The following is a 22,187-nucleotide window of genomic DNA, read 5'->3' as shown; positions in this document are numbered from 1 at the left end:
GAGTTTTACCTTTTGAAACGGGGCAATCCCCTTCCCTCCTCCCTTCCCCCTTCCCTGTTTCTGTCCCTTTGTTCTTTCTACTTTGAAATTTGAATCTGATTTTATAGTGCGCGGTTTTAACTCTTTGTCTTAATATTAAATATTAAATATCGATCGGTCGACCAAGTGCTTAGACGTCGCGTGCTTACTGAAAAAAGGTCGCATAATTTTTTTTTTTTTTATATAAATAGTTCAATTGATTTGCTCTTGACTTAAGGGCTTACGTTTCGTTGATTCTTTATTAGGGAATATGATAAATACAGGAAATGATAACGAATCATTGGAATTTCTTTTCTAATAATTATTTGAATTATTAATGGTTTCATCTAATTATTCTAAGTGCTTGGAAAAGTTATTCTCATCGATATTGTTCAGTTATTCAGTCAATTGTGCACATATGTGAGAATTAGCAATATTGGCTCGATGATTTTGACACTTCATTTTCAAATATTTCAAACGAATTATCATTAAAAAAGTAGCATTAATATTTTATTTTCCATCGTCCATTCGATCAGATTTATTATCTGCCACAATGTTATTAACTGGAAATATATATATCTTCTTATCGAAGAAATTAGTATTTCGTTAAATTTAATCATGATCTTGTTATTACAAATGAATTATGCAAGCATAATACTTTTTGTACCTGGTGAAAGCTCCTTGTGCATCTAGCCTGAGGTCGCTGTCACTGTGAAGCAGATGTTGAGACGCGTTTCCAGGTTGTCGATATAAACCGGGGATTGTTTGAGCTGTTGGATGTTGTGCTTTGACTAAACCGACCTGGAAAATTCGTTAAATAACAACGAATATTTTATAATATAGATGGAAAGATCGTTCGTTATTTTTCTTTGACATTTTTCGTCACTCCCTCTTTTGGTGTACCTTTTCTTCTCGCGGTGCCCATAACCAGGATAACCTTTGCCGCCACTCCTCGCAGACATTCCAAATGTTTCTAGTGCCCCATTGCCAGCCAATGCAATATCTAGAGAGGATATTGCGAATAATTATTGGTAGTTTTATGTCGATATTTACGAGTTATAACTGAAATTTGGCTAGGTTTAATAGGTGGGTATCGAGGTCTCGGTGTTCTCATGAGAAACTTTTCGGATGGTGGTGTGAGAATTAGATTATTGGGTCACGATGTTCGACTATTGAAAATATCGATGTTTAACATCAATATTTTTAACGGCCACAGGGTATTATTGGTTCCTTTGGTTAATCGGCAACATATGGGATTCCATATAACAGAAACGAATTCATTGAAATATTCCTTTTTTCCCCCTCCCTTTCTTTCGTGTCCTATATAGCAGTAGAAAAAAGTGTTTGGTCGTATGTAACGTTCTGAACCGATGGCTGACTAATAGCACACTTGCAAGCACGTGGGAATATGCTATTATTAAGTGAATAGAGATGTGCGCTCGTCAAAGGGGGTCAGAGAGAAAATCAATTTTAGTAAACGCGGTATTAAAGGTAAAATAAAATTTTGCTGCATTCCTGTGTAACACTCGTTTAACCCGCGCGAAAGTGGCTTTGCATTCTCTTCTTGCTCAAACTTTCATATTCTATTAACTGGAAATATCCCAGTTGAATTTTTTTTTTTTTTGTTTTATCAAGAGTATCAAGAATATCGAGTTCTCGAATCGAGAATATATTCGTAAAGATGGTAGATTACGAGTTGGAAATTGCACGGCAGCTACGTGCTTTTCTCAAGAAAAATCAGACTGGAAAACTCGAACGCTGGAATATCAAGTTGTTATTGCGATTATTGCGATTTCTCAAGATTTCCAGCGTTGTTCTTATAATGCTTCAATGAATTCAACGATGATAGTAAATTGCTTGCAGCTACGTTTAATATTTCTCCATCCCTGGACGAAGGGGATACAATCTCAAAGAAAAATAAATTCGGCTATGGGAAAGGATGGATAAAGAGTCTTTGATACAATTTATTACTGAATGATTTTAAAACCTGTTGCACGTGTTGCAATTTTCACGAAATACATACACCTGTTGTGTAATGCGAAAAAATATCGAAATAATTCTCTCTTGAATTTATTATATAAAGAAAGATTCTTCAGTGATGATGATCAGTATCTATTATGATATTTCTATATCATAGTGAATCGTGTTTGAAGTTGACAGGAAGAAGAAAATATTGCATTCAATTATATAATAAATAAATCTCAAATTACTAACTTTAATGGATATTTAATTTTTCACGATATTTTCAAGATTTCTAGGTAGAGGTTGAGCGTATATTTTTGACACGAACAAGTCGAATTTGGATCCGGAACAGGAAAAGGATGTTATATAAAGAAATGATGACACGAGGTGTCAATGGATACGTTTGTTGAAATCGTGATTTCAATTACCTTCTGCACAGGGCAAGGGCAGTGCCTGCCACAATGACGATAGCTAAAGCCACCCCAAGAACGGTAAGTGTCCAACCCATCCTTCTTAATACTAAATCCAGGCCCGACCGCAAATCCAATCAGTCCGCCGAACCTGAAACACACGGAGTAAATCCCTGAAGAGCATGATCCGATTATACTTACAGAACCAAGATTACTAATGGATTAACTATCTTTATACGTACTTATATTGTATGCACGTTTAAAAATGTATCCATAAAGATTTTCTCATGCAAGCAAACGAATGAAAAACGAATATGAATGCAATAATTACGCGTGGTAATTGTTGTACACACGCTTATAACATCTATTCAAATCGTGTCATTTGTGAAAAAAAAAAATGGGGAGAAAAGAAATTTCTCTTATCAACAATTCGATCTCTCGAGTTTCTTTCACGGTCGTGGTTCACAGCGATATCGAGCTTTCCAACGATGTAACGTATAAATAGCGAGCTCGTAGAGCTCAGAGCGAAGTAACGGAAAGCAGATAGAAACCGGAAATGTCGATAGAAGTTAACGAGGCGGCACCGTGAGCGATAAAATCTCCCCCTCGAAAAGTTTCCTGGCGATTCGTGTTCGCCTTTGCCGACGACATGAAAGGATTCTCAAGATTCGTAAAAAACTCCGCCGCAAAATTAGAGTCCTTACCCATTGCCGGATTCATCTCCCCTTACGTACCGGACGTAAGGAGGATCCCTAATCTCGCCTTTCGACGTGACTGCCTTTACACGAATGTGTATCCATTTTCCTTCGTCACGTTTATACCGATCCAAGTTTATATACGCGACGATTCCGCTCGAACAGACAATGTTGCGAAATATATGCGTTATGTAGAGGCCATACATATGCATAAAGGTGTACAAGTACATGGTAGATAGACCAAAGAAGGGTGGAGAACCCTTAGACGACTGCCCTTGTATAGTCTGCCTCGAGAAGAATAGATGGTGTTCAAGACGCGATTCTTTAGAAATATATACGACAACCACGAACGATTTATCCCTTCGTGTAAATTTTCATTCAAATTATTTATTGATACGTTATTTATGGACGTGGCTAAATTAGATTTATGAAATTTCGTTATGTAAATGATTCGTAACAAATTGGATTATGTTAATTATTAATTTAATTTTAATTTCAGATTATTTCATTTTAATGTATAATTTGTATTTTACGTAACGAGGATTATTAATGATATTGAAATGAAGATTAAGACAAAATCGAATAACTTTTAGTCCAAATTTAGTGTAAATATTATTAGTAAGATTTGATTCAATAATTGATGTAATTAAAGATTCAAGGTTCAAAATTCAATCTTCTTACCATCTGCAAGTAAATCAATTTCGTATAATCTTTTTAATACAATTATTATTTCTTCATAGAAATTATCAATTATGATCCAATCAACTTCTTATTTTCTCCTTCTTCTATTTTCAAGGAATGATCCTTCGTTCATCATAATTTTTTAACTTTCGTATCATGAAGAAGAAGTAAAGATATCATTTTCTTGAATCAACGTGCAACGAAGACTCTATATTTTTATTTCTATTGGGAAAGAGACGTGTACAGCATCTTCTTTTTTATCTCAGACATTTTGACACAAAGCACGTGTGGCTTAACTTAGTTGTAGTCATGCACTCAACTTCTTTCAAAAAAATGGGGGTGGTGAAGAAGGGCTAAAAAGGGGGGAAGTTAGGAGAAGGTGAGAGAAAGGAAGGAAGAAAGTGCAGCCTGGCATGTGTCTAAAAAATAGGCCAAGCCAGCGGAGTCGGTGAACTTTGCTCAGATACTTCGACGGGCGTACAACGAGCCATCAGCAATCCGGATGGTTTCCCCTTCGAAGAAGTAATCCGCTTTTCAAGTGCTATAGATACACATGATCTGACCAGCAAACCTCACGATACATCAACGATATTTCTAAATACCATATTTTCACAAACATATTTTAAAGAATTATTGTCCTATATTCGTATCTTTCTTCTTCCATTTTATCTTTTTATTATTTTGTTTTTTCGATGATTTTCGTTCTCGAGTTAATTTAATTTTATTTTTTGTCATTACTTTCATAGTTATTATATATAAGATTATCTGATATGTAAAATGTGTTGTTGTTCATTCTTGAAACGAATTTGTTAATTTGTATGGAGTTTAAAATTATATATAAAGAATTACAATTGGGAAGAAAGAATATAAGTGGAAAATAAAAGAATTGTCCGGACAATTCTTTAAAAAAAAAGACGAAAAAGCAAGGAACAGCGGTTGTATTATATTAGGAAAAAAGAAACAAAAAGAAATGAGTAACAATGATATAAAATTCAGAATTATTATTTCTGCAAGTAAATTAGCTACTTTACTCGAAAAAATTAATTCTATATTATTCGGAAGATAAAACATTCTATGTATAAAACATTTTAAGTAGAACGAGTCTCTCTACGATCAGGCATGGAAAATCTATTATCTTTCTTTCCATTAATTTACAAATAAATATATTTACAAATATTTATATACTTTCAAACACACTGTATTACAAAAAAGAAAGAAAGAACTGATTCTTACATCATTTCGTAACAAAAGAACAACACGTGCAACACCGATCTCGATAAAATTTCAATCACGAAGAACAATCCAAAATTCGAACAATGGCACATGTGAAACTTTTTCGTTTCGAAGGTAGAATTGAAATAAGAGGGAGACTAAATGGGACAAACTTAAAGAGGAGGAGGAAGGAGAGACAGAAGGAAATAATTCACTGTCTCGTTCTATATTTGAGTGGACGAATCACGGTGTGGTTCTGGTTAGATGTCTGTCTATGTGATGCAGCGAATAAAGAGATTTTTGGCAAGACGAGAGATAAGGGGGAGGGAGATGGACGAGCGGGATAAGATTTAGCGAGGGAGAGGAGAAGGGTAGTTGCTGGTTGGTAGCAGTGCTTCGCTCTTTCCTCATCAGAGACAATAGTAGCAATTAGTGGCGTGTAAGATTTCAGCCCGAGGCTGCAGGGAAAAAGAAAGAGATTCTCTGTTTCTCGAGTACATTCATTCAGGGGCTAGTCTCTTTTTCGCTCTCTCGACGACGTGAAGAAAAAAAAAAAAGGGGGTCACGAAGTTACTTTAGGAACGTACATTCGATTGAACCCTCAAAGATTCATCGATCCACTTTCTACCCATCAAACGTTATTCCTGTCAAGGTCCTGTTTGAAGCAACAGATATTAAGTATCGAGCACTTGGGGCTCGAGATGTATCATATAGAAACATGCGAGTTGATCGAAAAATTGAAAGAAAAGGGGAGAAAACAATGATTATATTCATTTCACTTATATTCATTGCAATTAATTGTAAAATATTGAAAAGATTGTTGAATAGAATTATTTTTTTATTATTTTATCTATTCTAAAAAAGATTTTTTCAAAATGTATTGTTAATTTCTTATCTATAATCTTTTTCTTATATTTTATATTTTTTCTGCTTTCCCATTTTTTTTAAATATAAATGAAACTTTTAACTAGGAAAAATAAAATAAAAAAATAGTATTGCAACAGTGTCGTACAACATACTTAATTTGAAATAAAAAATTTCACTTTCTTCAAATCTTACTATCTGAAATCTTCTTCATAAATTTTTATAAATGCTATAAACTGCATTGACGATAAAATCGAGGTATACGTAGTATGCATACCCATTGTTGCAAGTGCGCAAAAGCATATTGTGTCTTTTGAGAATCAAGAATGCAAGGGTAACGCATGCGGAACGGCGAAATAAGGACCAGTAAGTAGAGGATATCAAAACCGGGTCAGACCAGAGCGGTCTGCTTCTGTTTACATTTGTGCCACTGTGTCAAGGTAACTGTTAGATATATATACATATATATATACAAATCAAGAGCAGTTGATTAGGGACAAGAGAGGAAAAAAAAAAAAGAAAGAGAATTTCGTCAGTAGTTTCTGTCGTTATATATTATCCACTTCGATGTAGAATCTCAGATAAAATGAATTTTATGAAAAATTAATTAAAATAAAAGAAAGAATATTTAATGATTTGTATCTTTACATTTAAATCGTGTGAATTATTTACTTTCAAAAAATATGTTAATTAAAAAAATCTTTTTAAAAATTTATATTTATTTTTAAACTTTTTAAAATTATTTTCTTAAATACTTTAATCGAATATTAATTTTTTCCTTTATTTTTTTATATCGAACATTTCGAACAATTACTTTTGAGCGAAATTTCGAATGATTTTCATCACGACAAATTTATCATAACTATGACAATGGTGAATTGATTATCGTAGAAAAATTTATATAAATCCATTTATCGTTAAAAGCGATTCACGAAGTTACGAGATCGGAATTCTTGACTCTCCATGAATAATTCACATGTGAGTTTCGCTTGTTGTTGGCAGCTCGGCTTCGGCTTATTTTATTTCACAAACGGTGCATCTAAAGAGCATCAGAGATGATCATTCTTGATTTTCCAGAATAACAATGTTCTCATAACAAACATTTCGATCTTGTTAAATAATTTTTTATTCTCTTTTCTCTCCAATTAATTTCTCTTGTATATCTTTAAAACATTGACAATATTATTATTACCACAATAACATCGATTTTTAAATACCTCTATTTTGCACTCATATGTATAATGATTACGTAGATGATTTGTAAATTTAATATTTGAGATGCGTAACTTTTTCATTTGATAGATTTTTAAGGATTAAACAAATATTTTCGTTATCCATATTTATGAGTGTTTATGCCTAGGTATTTATCGAACTCTCTATCAACTTTATTCAAATTTGTTGCTCGTGAATAATAAGAATTTCTTCGTGTCATCAGACAAAACGGTCATGGTCGTGAAATATTGATACGAATATTTTAACGAGGTTGAATTATAATTTTTTGCCTTTCTTGATTCAAGGAGATCAGAATTCATTATTTCCTTATTTATATTTATTAAATATATTCACACTATATTAATATCAAATTATCAAACGAAAATCAAAATCAAATTGATCGACCATTAAAACCAGACTTTGGATCAAAGACTCATGATAAAATCGATCGTGATGATTTTATTTGTCTGTAACAAATAAACCCGTGAAAAATGCATTGAAAAATATTCACTAATTGGCACGTAGAGCAAATGTTTATCTGTGCATTCTCATTTTTTTTATTCCTGACAATACTACATAGGATAACTCATCTCTTTTACGATTAAACATCGTGTTCAACATCGAATCCATGATGACGAACCGTCTCTAATTTGTGTAAACGAAGATTCCCCATTCAAAGGAAACTATTTGACGTTGGCCAACTATTTTCGAGTATGAATATTTACGAGGTGGGAAAAGTTTATGCGAATAGAGTGAGTCAGTTTCGAAAGTTGGCTATTTACGTTTCACGTTGTTAAATTATCTCACGATTCGGTTCTCTCAGGATCGAGATCAAGTCCATAGAGAAACGTATTGTCACGAGGAACGTTTGTAATTGTCGTTTGGATTGCGGTCATGATAATGTTACGTGGAAATTTTCGGCGGAAAGCAAAGGCGGATGGTGTTTAGTATACGCGAACATTTATATCTTTAATTTCTTTCATATCTCTGTGTTTCATCATTTTATAGCCACTGTTTCATCATTTTATTATTGCGCGTTAAAATTCTATACGTTTTTTATTAGCAAGATAAAAAGAATCGGTGTATGAGATTGTCAGGATAAAATATAGTTATATAAATTGATATTATAATTCGAAATATAGAAATTAGGTCGCTTATTGTAAAAAAACTGATTTTTAAAACAACGTTTAAATATTTACCAATATTATGTTATTGAAAAAACAAATTGAAATTTTGTAATTACTTTTATAAATGCGAACCGGACAAATATTGTTTCGAATAGCTAACGTTTTATTCTTTTTTTACATATTTTACAATTCCATGTGCGCTATTCCATTATTAATAAAGGGTGTACGCGGCAAGATTTAAAAACGGCAGCGATGCTAAACAATGATTAGCATACGCAGAAGAAGAAGTTCGTCTGCACCGGTAATCGAGTGGTCTCGATCGATCGGGTCGTCGGTCCCGCCGGTCGGTATACGCGGCTGCAGGAGTGCTGCAGGTTCGTTGCACTTTCGGCCGCATTTGTAAAACTGCATGCCACTGCACCATCGGATCTCTGCTCTCTTCCACCAAGCCGCCGCGATAATTGAATTTCGTTCTTAACCAGTTTAAACGCCATGCTGTAATAATATCCGCCTACATTGTATGCATCAACGCCGACGAGAAAGGAATAGAAGCGAAAAAAAAAAAATACGTACACGCGTGAATTTATATAAAAATTTACAATAAGAATTTCGAAAATTAAATTTCTTTCTCTCATAATTTCGTATTAATCGTTATATTTGTTCCAAGCAAAATTTGTTTCTATCTTCGTGGTTACGTTTGAAGATTAAAGTAGACTCATCAGATAATTCTTCTCCCTTCGAAGAATATTACGATCCCCCGAAATACGATTTCAAAATGAAAGGGAAGGATTATGAATATTCGGCGTGTAAACGACGCTGTAAATGCACCCTTCGTGGAAAAGAGGGGAAGCGTGAGGATTCGAAAGGGAAGATGTGGGGAAAGACGAAAGGGTGGATTCATCGCGCTTGAGATTCGACAAAGCCGATGATATGGAGGATAGCAGAGCTATATCTTTATTCACTCTGGCGAGCTGTCAAAATAATTGAATCTCCGTTTCACCGCGGCAACGCGGAAAAACATGGAGTTCGCCGACCGTACGTCGCCGGAAACCGGGGGATGAAAAATGAGACGAGGCGAGGAGAGAAAGGAACGAGCGATCATGTGTACGGGCGGAGGGAAAGAAGAAAAATCGCACGGTCATAGTCTTCAACGATGGTATTCGAGTTGATTGCACGTATTGGGATATATCCAGCTAGCCAGGAGCATGGAGCATGGAATGAAACCAGAGGGACGATGTTGTTGGAACTGGCCAAAATGTTCGCGTGAAATGTAGCCGAGAGTCGATTAAAATGCAAACAAAACACGGTGGAGGAATCCAAAGGCTCGGGGGGGAGAAGATCTTCGAGACGGAAGCAGAATGTTATCGTTCTTTCTTCGTTCGTTCGGGGATGGTTGTAAGGAGAAAGCGGAAGATAGATGAAGAAGAATGGCGGAGAACAAAAGGAAACAGAAGTACTTCTATCTCGACGTGAAACGAAAAAAAAGGGGGGAGAAAAGAAAAGAAAATAAAAACGGATAAAAAAAAAAAGAAGAGGAAGAGGAGAGGACCGTACACTCGCGTACTACTTGTTTCCATCCTCTTCTCTTTGTCTTTAAGAGAATATGCCTCCACTCATCCGCTTTCCTAGTTCCTCTTTGTCTCTCTCTCTATTTTCTTCCACATCGTTTTTGCATACATCCGGGAAAGGAAGAAACGAAACACGAACGAGAAGAGGGAGGATAAGGATGAAAGAAAGTGGAAGGGAGGTGAAGAATACGTTGGTGCGTCAATGTCGAGGAGGGAAAGAGATATAGTGGTGGCCAAAGAGGGGTGGAAATTCTGGGCAGTTGCCAGATGGCGCATTGCGCTCTACAAGCTCGCCCCTCGAGTTTCTAACCTTTGCTACCAAACAACACCGAAATTCTCCCCCCCTCTCTCTCTCTCTCTCTTTTGCGCGTTCGTGCACGATTGTATGCGTTTACACACATACGCACGCACATATCTGTTCCTTCCTTGTTCCGTGTATCTCCGTAACCCAAGAGGTTGCGCGCGGGCTTTCAGGATTTCCCAAAATCCGGGCCACGAATGGTGACTCGAAGCCCTAAATTTCTCCGATTAACGACACCTAGGTTCGCGTTTTAAGCCGAAATTCGTCCCGGATATAAATCGTACGTAATTGTAGACGAGAAAGTGTAATCGATATTAAATAATGTTATTTATCATTAACATATGAATGAAACGAGTTATTCAATGTCTCGAGTTGATCTTGAATTCTTAAGATGGATATTTAAATCAGGTATAAGTTATGAAGAACGGCACGCAAGTCACGAAGAATGAAGTATAATATCGATGTGAAATTAAGGGGATTGGACAGTGCAGTGTTAGAAAATTAGATTGGATGTATAGACGCATGCGAGCGATAAAGGGTGATAGATGTTGGAAATAGCATATTCTCTGCACGTGATGCATACACTTCAATCAAGGATGGTATACGTACCAGTGTTCTCTGTAATGTCTATATGCTAGTATGCCTAAACCATTGAGGAGTGACTAGCAGTGCAATTATAACTTGACAGCTAATTTCAATTACAAATAACTATGCTTCATCGTTCACGCATTGTCTTTCGAGTAATTTGCTGATTGAATCTGTCATTAAGATTTTAGATTTTGATGCCTATTTAATGTAGTGTAATTTCATTGTTCCTTTTTATTTACTTTTATATATGAAATCATTTTTTTTTATGTATTTCGTATTTTAACGTCATTAGTGTTTATTAGCAAAAATAATTATGCTATATATAAGAGACGGATGAGTATTAATTTTTCTCATGGCTATTCACGCGACATTTGCTGTCCGTTCCAGTAGTATAGGTCACGTACTTGGCACGGCTGGCACTATACGTCACTCTCTACTGGCAGCAGCCATGAATTCCCATAGCAATCTACAAGGTGAACGAGAAATAATGCGATTCTGACAATCTATCGATGATTTTGATCTCGATCTGTCTCTTAGAAACTTTGCTCGATCAAACGATCCACTTTTAATGGCTCATTACAGATAAATTGTTTTTTCTTTCTTTCTTCTCCTTCTCTTCCTCTAAATATTTCGATTGATAACATTACGACGGATTAATTCAAGCAAACTTTTCGTCGTATCGTAACTTTTCGAGGACAGAGGTATCAGCACGTTTCGTTTATCCCTTTTTTTCGAACAGCGTGCGAGAGCTTCACAAAATACTACCAATCGTTCGCGTTATCGAGCTCGAACTACGTTTTACGACGAATAAAAGCACGCTCCTTTCGTGATCCATTTACCGGGCATCGACACGAGATTTCATTCCATCAAGATTCAAAGTAACAACTCTGTTTACGAGACGAGTTAAACAAAAGTACGATCTATGAACGATCGTTTTTCATCATTAATGGAAGAGATAGCCGAAGGAGAAGAGGATTTAAGATGTTTTAAGTCGATAAGATAGGATAGATTTACATACGCAAGAAGAATTACACCGTGGACGAATGGTCTTAACGGTCTTTTGCCTAATAGCATTTCGTGGTCGTTAGTCGGTCACCCGTTAGATGGATTTAATATGGCTTAGGAACGCGTGGAACGCCAAGCCCACCGCATTCTCCACTTACCCTCCCTCGAGCTTCCTTCCTCCATCCTTTTTCCTTCGTCTACGACCCAAGACTATGTGGCGGCTCTGGAAAAGAGGGAGGAAATTGTGCGAGAGAAGAGGAGACCTCAAGAGAAATACAAAGAAGAAGAAGAAGAAGAAGAGGCCATATATATGTATATATATATATATATATATATAGAAAGAAAGAGAGAGAGAAACAGGAAGATAGGGAACGAAAAGATTTCCTTTTCGTGCTATTGCTTCATCTTCTATTTTATGTGAACGTATATATATATATATATATAAACTGATGTGCGTAAAAAGGAGTCTGTGTATGTGTAATTCGTGTGTTTGAACTTATGTCTCTGTGCCAGTGTGTCGAAAGGAACGAGACAGAGACAGATGAAGAAGATAGAAGAAAGATGGGCAAATGGGGAAGAGGGATCTCTCGAGAGCATCAACCGCAGCTATCTAACGAAACGACTACTTTCCCAACTGCTGCCGAATATAACAAAGATTCCTCGTTATGTTGCGTTCGTTTAAATTTAAATAGAAATAAAATAGATCGTTCTTGTGTGACATGGTATTAGTTTAATGAGAAATTGTTTTATTTTTTTAAAGAATTTTCGTTAATAAGCGGAGAGTGATAAATGAGCGAAAGAATTACGTATATATATATATACATATATTTTCCTTTATTTCTTTTTTCCTCTTCTTTTTTTTTCTCTGATATAAAGAATATTTTATAAGGATACCGAGATTCGTAAAACAGCGTTCATGGGTATAAAGAAAAAGAAACATGAAAGTGACAGCAGTGAGAGGACGGGAAAGGATGGGAACAGGGCTCTGGGGAGTTTTACCCGCAACTTCATAAAGAATGTAACGAGGACCTTTTTTTTTTTTTTTCAGAAAACGAGGCTCGCTTGGCACATTGTCGTCATACGTTTCATCGAATATCTAATGAGAAAGAAAATGGGACTTGTCTCTCGCAGATGTGAACATTGTGCGATTGAATGAGAATTATTTTGACTGTTGTTTCAAATTCATGTGAAAAATGAGAGGATTGTATGAATATTATATTAATAATATTTCAATTCTATATTATATATACATAGAATTCAAGAAAGAGGAACAGAAAGATCGAGAAAGATTCGAAAGGAGAAATTGCATTCTCTGGAGGAAAAAAAACTTTGTCGTGAAATTAACTTTCTATCAATCTCCATTTATACGTTGATCCATGGTTTTGGTATGATGAATGGAGTTTTGCCAATAATGTCAAGTTTACACAACGTAGCCACGAGTATTTAATATCCTGTCTGTGCGGCAACAAGATTCGATAAACCTTCGTCGTGAAACGATTATAATTTCGCTGTAGTGTTTGAGAATTCGTTGGTAACCTGGTTAATAATGTGCACGTAAATATGTTTAATTTAGTATCAATGATGTTTCATAAATCTCTCTCAAAACATTTCTCTATAATTTCTGGCTCATTCGTTTTATTTATCGCGACGTTTTTAAAACACGCAGATTTTATTTGCCTTTACGAATTTCATTCCAGGAGAAAGAAGGATTAAAGAAGAAAACGGAAGAAGATTTCCCTTCCTTCCTTCCTTCCTTTGACGGAAATAGATTCACGCCGCCAGTTTTATAAACAGCATGCACAATCTCGTGCCCTTTGACTGACAGCAAATGGAATTAAGATTTAGAAGTTGTTTTCCAAAAAGTGTTTGTACATTTTATAGTATTCGTGTAAAATTTCCTCGACAACTTATAAAACTTCATTATAGAAACTTTCGTAATATATTTTTACGCCTTGAAAGAGTAATTTTAGAAGAAGAAGCGAGAATTGTCAAACTTTCAAGCGACCGCTATCATTAATAGCTTTTTTCGAATAATTAATTCCTCCTTTGAACCAGATATCTTCTAATCATTCGAGTTAATGATGATGAATTGATTATTTTAATTTATCGTGTTTAAAAACATTTGCACACAGTTTTGCATCTTCCAATTATTTAAGTGACGAGATATCAGGAATCGAGAAGACGCGACCCTGACCCCTTATGAGGGTGTTTGCGAAAAGAGCTTCAAGGTTGTATCAACGGAAAGTGGTAACGAATGTTCTGCATGTACTGATTTCCGGGTTAATCAAACTCAGTTCCGTCCTCTGAAACGGCTAGTTTCCACAAAAGGAGAATGTTCCGGACGATCGATGAGGGAACTGTCGCGCAAAACTTATCTTTAATTGTTCTTTATTGGAATCATTTGACTGATAACGAAAACAACATTCATTATCGCAAATATCAATCTTATTATTTATAAATCATTTAATAATTTATTATCAAATATCTTATTTTGTTAAAAAATATGTCATTGTATTGAACAGAAAATAATCAACCTGTTCGTTCGTTTCTATTACGATTTTTAAATAAGAGAAAAATGTTATTTCTTTGCATCAAAAATTAATTTTCATTTAAATTTTTCACAGAGAAATTTTAATGAGATTCATTGGATTGCTAGTAATAAAATAAAATTCTATTGAGTTATTATTAGAAAGAAATTTGAAAAGCAAGAAGAATCTTTGTACCACTCGATTATAAAAAAAAATTGAAGTAATCATTTTATAATCATGCGTTTTTTATTACTACAATAAATACAAAATACAATAAATTATCGAAGCAACAAGCATTTCTCTGATTTGATTTCAAAATTTATGGAAAAAAAACAAGAGAATTTCTGGTTTAATTAATTAAATTCGTGTTGTTGAAATGAAAAAAAAAGAGAAACACGTACGAGCTCTGGAGTACATTCATCAAAAGTAGCTTCAATGTGTGTTCGTATCATGTAGCATAATGAAAAATGATCCTTCCCTCCATGTTGTTGGTGCTATTACTATTTGCACGTGTAGATGCATCTTACGCGTTGTGTAACGATGCAAGGGGATCGTAAATCAAATAAATACAAATATACTAGAGAAGGTATAAGAGTAATGATAAGATTCGAAGGAAAAAAGTAGTAAATTATCCGGAAATAATAGAAATTCAAGGATAAAAGATGGATTCCTCAATTCAATTACAATTAAAAGATGTAACATAAATTATTGTTGTTATTGTTGTTATTGTGGTAATTATCGTTTGTATAATATCTTAAATTTCGTTCCTTCCAGTTTTTTCTTTTCACATTTCTTTCTTTGATTGTAAATAATTAATTAGCAAGAAAAGTTTCGTTTTCAAACTTGCGTTTTCCAGAAAGCCAATCGATGAAAATAATCTTCCATCCTGCAAAGATGTACGTACAATGGTTTCTTTATGTGTTGATTGTTTCGTCCAACTATCAGTTTGTCACTGAAGAAGTTTTCACGGAGAATTTCTTAGCGTAACTACTTATCCTCTATTTGCTTTCGCTTTTCTTTGTCAATTTCGATTCGATTCGATTTGGTTCGAACAATATCCTTTCCCCGTCTATTTAATAAGATTTTTGCGAATTCGAAAAGGGGGGGAAGAGACTAATAACTGTATATTTATGTGTATACGTGGGTATCTAAAACGAGGAAAAAAAATACACTCTGGTTTCGAGAGTATGCTTTCGATAAAAGCAGGGAGAGTCGGATGGTCTCGATATTTTCTTCGTAAATCGTCATTGGGGGATTCAACGGTTATCACGGTAAAATTTTTGTTCATTTTGTGTCTGCGTTATTTTTATACATTTTTTTTTTTTCGTTTCTATCTCCTCCATTCTTGTATAAACGAAACAGGTACACGGTATGGGGAATTAAAAAGAGATATGCAGACCTTGATTCATTTTCACATCTGTATCATTTTATTTAATGAAAGATAGGGAGAATATGGTGTCATAGCGAGATTAATTAGAGAATACTTTTTAACGTTTCATTTTGCTTGTTGCAACATGGAATATTTTCCATTATTAACGTGTACAAAGAAATTCTTGTTAAATATGAGTAATGAAGTTAATCAATTTCTCTCTGATATTTCTATGCATTTCGTTATATATTTTAAATATATCCTCACGATTATTATTAATATTTTTAAATATATTTCAATTTAGACGTTTAAATTTTTATATTCATCAAGTTTCATCGTCGATCATCGAATATAGAAGAATCACCATATATATATATATATAGAGAACTCGTTCAGGAAATGCCAAGTAATGGTTAAAATTTTTATCCAATTTTTTTTTAGGAACAAAGGGATGGAAGTTAACAAATATCGCCAAATAAATTGAACCACGTGGACGAATACGGATCGGTCTCTTTTATTTTTTTTTTTTTTCCCCTTCGTCTCATTTTCTCTATAAATCCTGCTGATAGTACAAGAGGAATATAATAGAGCTTCGAGTGGTCGCCTTTGTGCGAGCTTATTGTCTTATTGGCTCGCTTCGAAATCCATTTAGGAGGGCAAACGGCGTTAGACAATGGGTCGCATTCAACAAGTAATGAAGCTCACCGATTGGCAGTCTATTCTCGGTTACTGCTCGAAACTACTCGAACTAGCGAATCCTGATTCCGTATGCTTAGAAGTCGGATTTTCCGTGGCTCCCTGAGATGGATCAATGTGTCTAGACGGGTGGATGCGTCTCAATCGTAATATTGTTACAAACTACAAACTCCTGGTTCGTTTATTCTAACTCCAATCACATTGCAAATATTCTAGATCCTTGCGCATCTTTCCAAAAAAGGATTTTTTTTTGTCGAATGTCTGACCATTTGTGACAATTACTACTTAAGTGATGTAAAATATAATTATTGGAGCGCGTTATATTATAAAAAAGGAAGAAATTTAAACATATTTAAGTTTTTCACACAATTTATACGATATCGTAATGAAATTTTAAGATCTTTTCGAATAATACAACTTATTTAGACAATTTATTTAGTGATCAAATTATTGGCTCGAGTGTAAGAGAAAAAAGATAGAAGATAAATTTTCGTGGATATGAGGTATGATGATGGGGAGACGGTTCGCTGAATCGACATATTTACTACTCTCTCCTTGTCTATTTCTACCTATCCCTTCGTGTATCTCTATCTCTCTGTGACAATAATCCTTAGAGCAGTTGGCAGACGGCCACGTGGGTAAACTTTTCGTGAGCAATTACAGGTTTGAAACCGAAACGCTTCGCGATCACAGGTCGAATTGCGGAATACATCTGTCACCTGCTATCCTCGAGTTTAATCCTTTGTTAATTTGTAACGCAGGATCCAAAACGCTTAAATAAATTTTACATATACACCGTTCATTTTTTTTTATCGAATCGTGATCGTTGTGGGTCATGAACGTTGGAGAACGGCTGAGAATTTTAATTTGAAAATGTTTCTTTTTTTTTTTTTGCGAACGATCGAGAGAAGATGGTACAGTTTCGCTAATATTTCTCAGATTACAATGGATCCTCGCGGGAGGGATGGAAGAGAATCAGTGTGATCCGATTGCAGCCAGATATTATCGGAATTTATTCTTTTCCGTCGCGATAATTATTGGAAATGAATCGGCCGAGCTCGAAATTGTTCCAACTCGCTTCCAGGTAAAATGAGCAAAAGTCCCTTGATTTGTCGAATAGTTGAAACGTTATGGGATCTTGAATTGGAACAGTGGAGAACTTTTGAATTTTAGATATTTTATAATTTAAAAGAATTTATGTTTTTTTTTTTATAAAAATTTGACTAGCAATAAATTAATATTCAATTGTATGTAAGTGTTATGTTTATATATTTTTATTATTCATCATATTTAAAGATCTTTATTGTTCTATCTTATCATTTTATATAAGGAGATAATAAAATGAACGAACAATAATGAAAAGAAAAAATTATTTCTCCTTTTAAATTAAATACACTTATCTCGAATAATTTCTCCAGTATCAAAATGATACAGGGAGAATTTCATAAATAATCTGTATTTCTTTAAGAATTTTATCAAATATATTAGATTCATTTTTACGTATCCATTCTGTGAGAGCTTTTTTATATCTTTTTCATTTTTATCTCACCGCTATCTATAAAATATAAAATTCCCTCATAATCGCATTTTATTTTCCTTCATCATTTTCATCGACACATTCGAGTAAAATGTTATAAATTTTTTTATCTTTTAAAAACGATTCGATATCCTAAATAATTTTATATCCTAAAGAAATATCCGAGAAATTATATTATACCGGAAAAATTTTTCTTTCATCGTATTTTTCGTATTTCATCCTTTCTCCTTTCTAAATTTAATAACGTTTTGTTAGAAACTTTCGTCAAAGATCTTAGACAATAAGTAAAAGATAACGTGATATTTCTTCGAAAGACATTTGAAGCATGCCAGACTGAAACTACCGTGCTCTAACTTTATTTTCGTACCAGCACCGCTTACCTGCACCTTTCACATCTTTATCGCATTACAGACTGGCTAAAAGTTTCCTCCAACACTCCACAACAAAATTCCTCGATATGGAGAAAGCTTTTTTTGGCGCTTAAATCGGTTAAATTATAGCACGTAATCAGTTTGTCGGATATTCGGTTTACGAACAATGCTGTGCAGCATTCAAATAACTTTATTCCGATTTCACGGACTGCTTGAAACTACTTTCTTCTACTTACAAATTCTGGAGAACGTAGGATACGTTCATTCAATTTCATTCGATTCGATTCGCTCGGATGTCACATCGCAATTTCGTTTTCCTTTTTTTTTTTTCTTTTTACCGTTTCGTTGCCTTTAATGTTTGTAAACTGGTTCGAGGTTTATTTCCCTTTAAAATCTTCCCTACGTTTAAAGACGGAGCATCCTCGAAAATCCTTAGATTCTTGCCCATTATCTTTTCTTCTCAACGATCACGTCAGAAAAAAAAAAGAAGGCAGGGGGACGAAGAAAGGGAAATAACGGAGGGAACGACGGAGAAATGAAAGAAAGAAATGGTTGGGGGAAAGATCCCAGGGAAAATAGGCGAACTGGGTCGTGGCCAACAGCTGCCTTCTGCCCATTATTTCCGTCTCTCATTGGTGCACGTTACTTACTGCTTCCGTTCACGTGCATGGGGAAGAAAGAGAGAAAAGAATGGACAAAGGCAATCGATATCGTAAACGATCGGATATTCCTGCGACATCATTCATCCATTAACCCCCATATAATTTGATTTTTCCAATTATATGTATTATTCGACTCTCTTCGAGGATTCATCGCGAAGTTTGGCGACAGTTTGACAGCGAAGAAAATGGAAGAAAGTCGTTGAAATTCAGGAAGAAACGTTGTGGGATTGAACGTCGGGAATATCGTGATCATATTTTTGCTTGAATATCGATCAATTTTGGGGGATTTTTTTTAATGTCGTGGACACGACGTGACTCAGAATTCGCCTTGATTATTTATTATTATCTTATTACACGTTATTTTTCTAGGATACTTATCAAAGATATTTGTATCATGCTTGCCATGCTTTTTATTATTTTTAACTTTAAGATAAAAATACAACGTCCGTTATATCTAATATTCGATAATCGAATAATTAAAAAAATAGGTTATTTCTTTATAGTTATCAATACGCTAAATACGATTGCATTTCATTCATTCTTGAATTTTCATTTGACTATAGAATTTCATAAAGTACAATAATATCGATTATCATAGGTGTTAACGTGTCTTGATTAATCAATTCAATATTTAATTTATATTTAACATGATCGATTTACGTATTTATCAGTGAATTTTATTTCATCATATTTTAATAAAATATATTTTGATTTGAAGTTAAATTATTTTTTAATTGTCAATTGTGAATTTTTATTCTTCTTTGAATTATATTCGTTGAAACGAATATATGTGTATGTATGTAAATCTTGCATAATTAAATAGAAAGAGACGAATAATCTGTCTTATAACATATCACGTTTAAATTTGACAAAGGCACGTTCAACATTATAAATGAAGTTTACTCAATGATCGATCAAACCCATCATACAATTATTCCTTTGTTGGAAAATTGTTACCGTCTATTTTAATTATTTAATGATATGACTCTGATTTGCGTCATCGTTCATCGAACTCTCTCTCTACTGGATGGAGATGTATCCTCTTGTCCTCGGTGATGTAATTAATGTTGTCAAAAACAGATTGACACAGAATTTCTAGTGCTCTCAATTTATGGAAATCGTAGAAAAATGTGAAAATCACTCTTTATATAAATAATAAAACGAAATATAATATTTTATTGAATAAACGTGATAAGAAGGATACCTGAAATAATTCATTTTGTTATTATTTTTTTTTATAAAATGTTACACGTATTAAACAATAATATAATAAATTAATTATTTATTGTTTCAAAATCGAGAAACAATTTGAGAGATAATTTCCTTTGCGTTTCTCATTTTTTTTCTCATTAAAGAAAAAGATAAAATTTCAATATAATATATATTTCGTACATTCACGAAAACGTACACGTGATATTAACAAAATTTTCAAAATATATTATTACAAACGAATATGATTTAATATAAATTCTATAAAATGTTTCGCTATTTTAATTAGAAACGTGTCTCACAATTCGATAAAAGTGTCACGAGATATTCACATGTCGTTGGGACGATGAACTACTGTTCTGAACATTGAAAAAAATGAAAATGAAATATGTTTCCCGCAACACGTACACAGAGGCCGACATAAAATGGAACTGCTGTCTTGCCAGCGGGTGAAGAATACAAGTAACTTCGATCAATCCCTAGTCAGGCAAGAGTATTCATTATTCCATCGAATGGTGGCTCGTTTTTCAGCAGCCGCAACTCGGAATATCGTGCATGGTTTTCATAGGGAGCATCAGACTTGTACGTGCGTGATGCCATTACCTCAGTTTTCTTGCCTTTGAAATTCTCACCGACATGGGGATGGACATCTGGGGAGGACGGTTTAATAAGTTTCGTATCCACGAAGCTTCGAGTGAGAGATGCAAAAAAAAAAAAAAAAAAAAATGAGCGAAGAAGGGGTGAAAGGGGAAAGTAATGGTAGTATAGAAAGAGAGGAGAAAGAGAAAGAAGAATGGAGTATAGAAAGAGAGAGAAAAGTGGGAGAACGAGGAAGTGAGAGAAGAGAATCCAATAGTCCAATACCCGACTAGAATCAAAGCTCTTTGTCTCCCACAGATGCCAATAGCTAGCATGCTTCAGGCTATATGCCTATACACGATGGCAGACCACACTGTGTATATCGCAGTGAAGCAATATGATCGGCCGTTGGCTCGTCATTTGCCGCAAGAATCTTCGAAATAAATTTATTTAGTTTGAATCAAACTGCTCGATACAATGTTAAAATTATTGACATCGTATATAAGTTCAAATTGATAGGAACAACTTGATCCATTTTGATCCGATGTTAAGTTATTTTATGATTAAATTACGTTTGAATATTGTTCTTTAATTTAAATGTTGTTTTAAAAAGATATTTGCATCTATATTATTTTTTTTATAGACTGTTAGGGATTTAAAAAAAATAAATACAATATTTGCTTTCAATATCGTTAAATATTAGACAGATATAAACATTTTGCTCTTTTAAAATTCATAATTTTCTTATCATAGATATAGTTTGTTGAATATTTAAAATAATATCACGAGTAAGGATGAAATTTCAATTGTAAATTATTTAATTGCCAAAAGAATTATATGTGATGTACGTTCATTTTTTTCATTCTCAATACTGTATTAAAATTTCATTGCATTTTGTACGTACAACTTCATAATTATTTTGCAATTGTAAAATATTTACTGCATGAATTATTTATGATTATGATAATTATGATATTACTTCTTTTGTGCATTATAAAAACCTTTATACATAATTTCAATTCGTCGTTTTTATAAAACGAAAAGTTTTTGTTCGAAGAGTATCGAGATCAGTTATTTATATATTTTGTTTTTGCCGCCATCAATGAATTGCTCGATAAGGGAAAAATTTATCGATATCTAGTAATTTCGATTTAAATCGATAGAGGCGCTCATATCGCGGCGCCACTATAGAATCAGAAGTTCGCGCCAATTAGTGACAGTAAAAATTTGCAGTGACGCGTTACATTTTTGTTTGTCCGTAAAGAAAAGAGTTTTTGTTGCATTTAACCAGAAATTATTAGTGTGTTTTATGTAATCAAAGAGCATTTTGTTCTGTTATAGTCATATTGTGTGTGTTTTTTGTTTAACAATCCTTTTTTCGTAATATTTTAAGAAAATACATCGGATGCGTCATATTCGTAACAACGAACGTAAAACGAAGCTATGTACATCGAAGCAGTTAAATACATCGGAGCAGCATAATGTGAGTACATTTTCATTATTTTCATTATTTCGCATTTGTTATTTCGTATAATTATGTAGACAAACAATAATATATGGATATGGAATTGAGATAACGTCAGAGTAAAATTG

At 33.9% G+C, this 22,187-nt stretch overlaps 2 protein-coding genes and 1 non-coding gene across 6 annotated transcripts in view; 2 read left to right on the top strand and 1 right to left on the bottom strand.

The window, feature by feature from the left end:
• Nucleotides 1-22,187, bottom strand: part of LOC725891 (synaptotagmin 12) — a 55,133-nt gene that overhangs the window by 3,756 nt on the left and 29,190 nt on the right. For 3 of the 4 annotated variants that reach the window (XM_026446385.1, XM_006561169.3, XM_001121685.5), the window contains 3 exons: nt 2,409-2,541; nt 922-1,021; nt 686-819 (listed from right to left, as the gene is read on the bottom strand). In XM_026446385.1, the coding sequence (XP_026302170.1) occupies nt 686-819; nt 922-1,021; nt 2,409-2,488 (314 nt within the window). In that variant the 5' untranslated portion in view covers nt 2,489-2,541. Of the gene's footprint in view, nt 1-685; nt 820-921; nt 1,022-2,408; nt 2,542-11,801; nt 11,867-22,187 lie in introns of all 4 variants that reach the window. The other variant, XM_006561170.3, reaches the window with a different exon arrangement.
• Nucleotides 17,615-17,707, top strand: Mir3798 (microRNA 3798). Its single transcript, NR_039504.1, has one exon. It is a non-coding gene; the product is annotated as a microRNA 3798 (primary transcript).
• Nucleotides 21,824-22,187, top strand: part of LOC725860 (synaptotagmin 13) — a 114,543-nt gene continuing 114,179 nt past the window's right edge. The window contains exon 1 of the mRNA XM_006561164.3: nt 21,824-22,077. The gene's annotated coding sequence lies outside the window, so the exon portion shown is untranslated. The remainder of the gene's footprint in view (nt 22,078-22,187) is intronic.

The sequence above is a fragment of the Apis mellifera genome, linkage group LG2 (assembly GCF_003254395.2).
Source record: "Apis mellifera strain DH4 linkage group LG2, Amel_HAv3.1, whole genome shotgun sequence".
Classification (NCBI taxonomy): Eukaryota; Metazoa; Arthropoda; class Insecta; order Hymenoptera; family Apidae; genus Apis; species Apis mellifera.
Note: the sequence above shows the minus strand (reverse complement) of the source record. Positions and strands in the feature narration are given on the sequence as shown.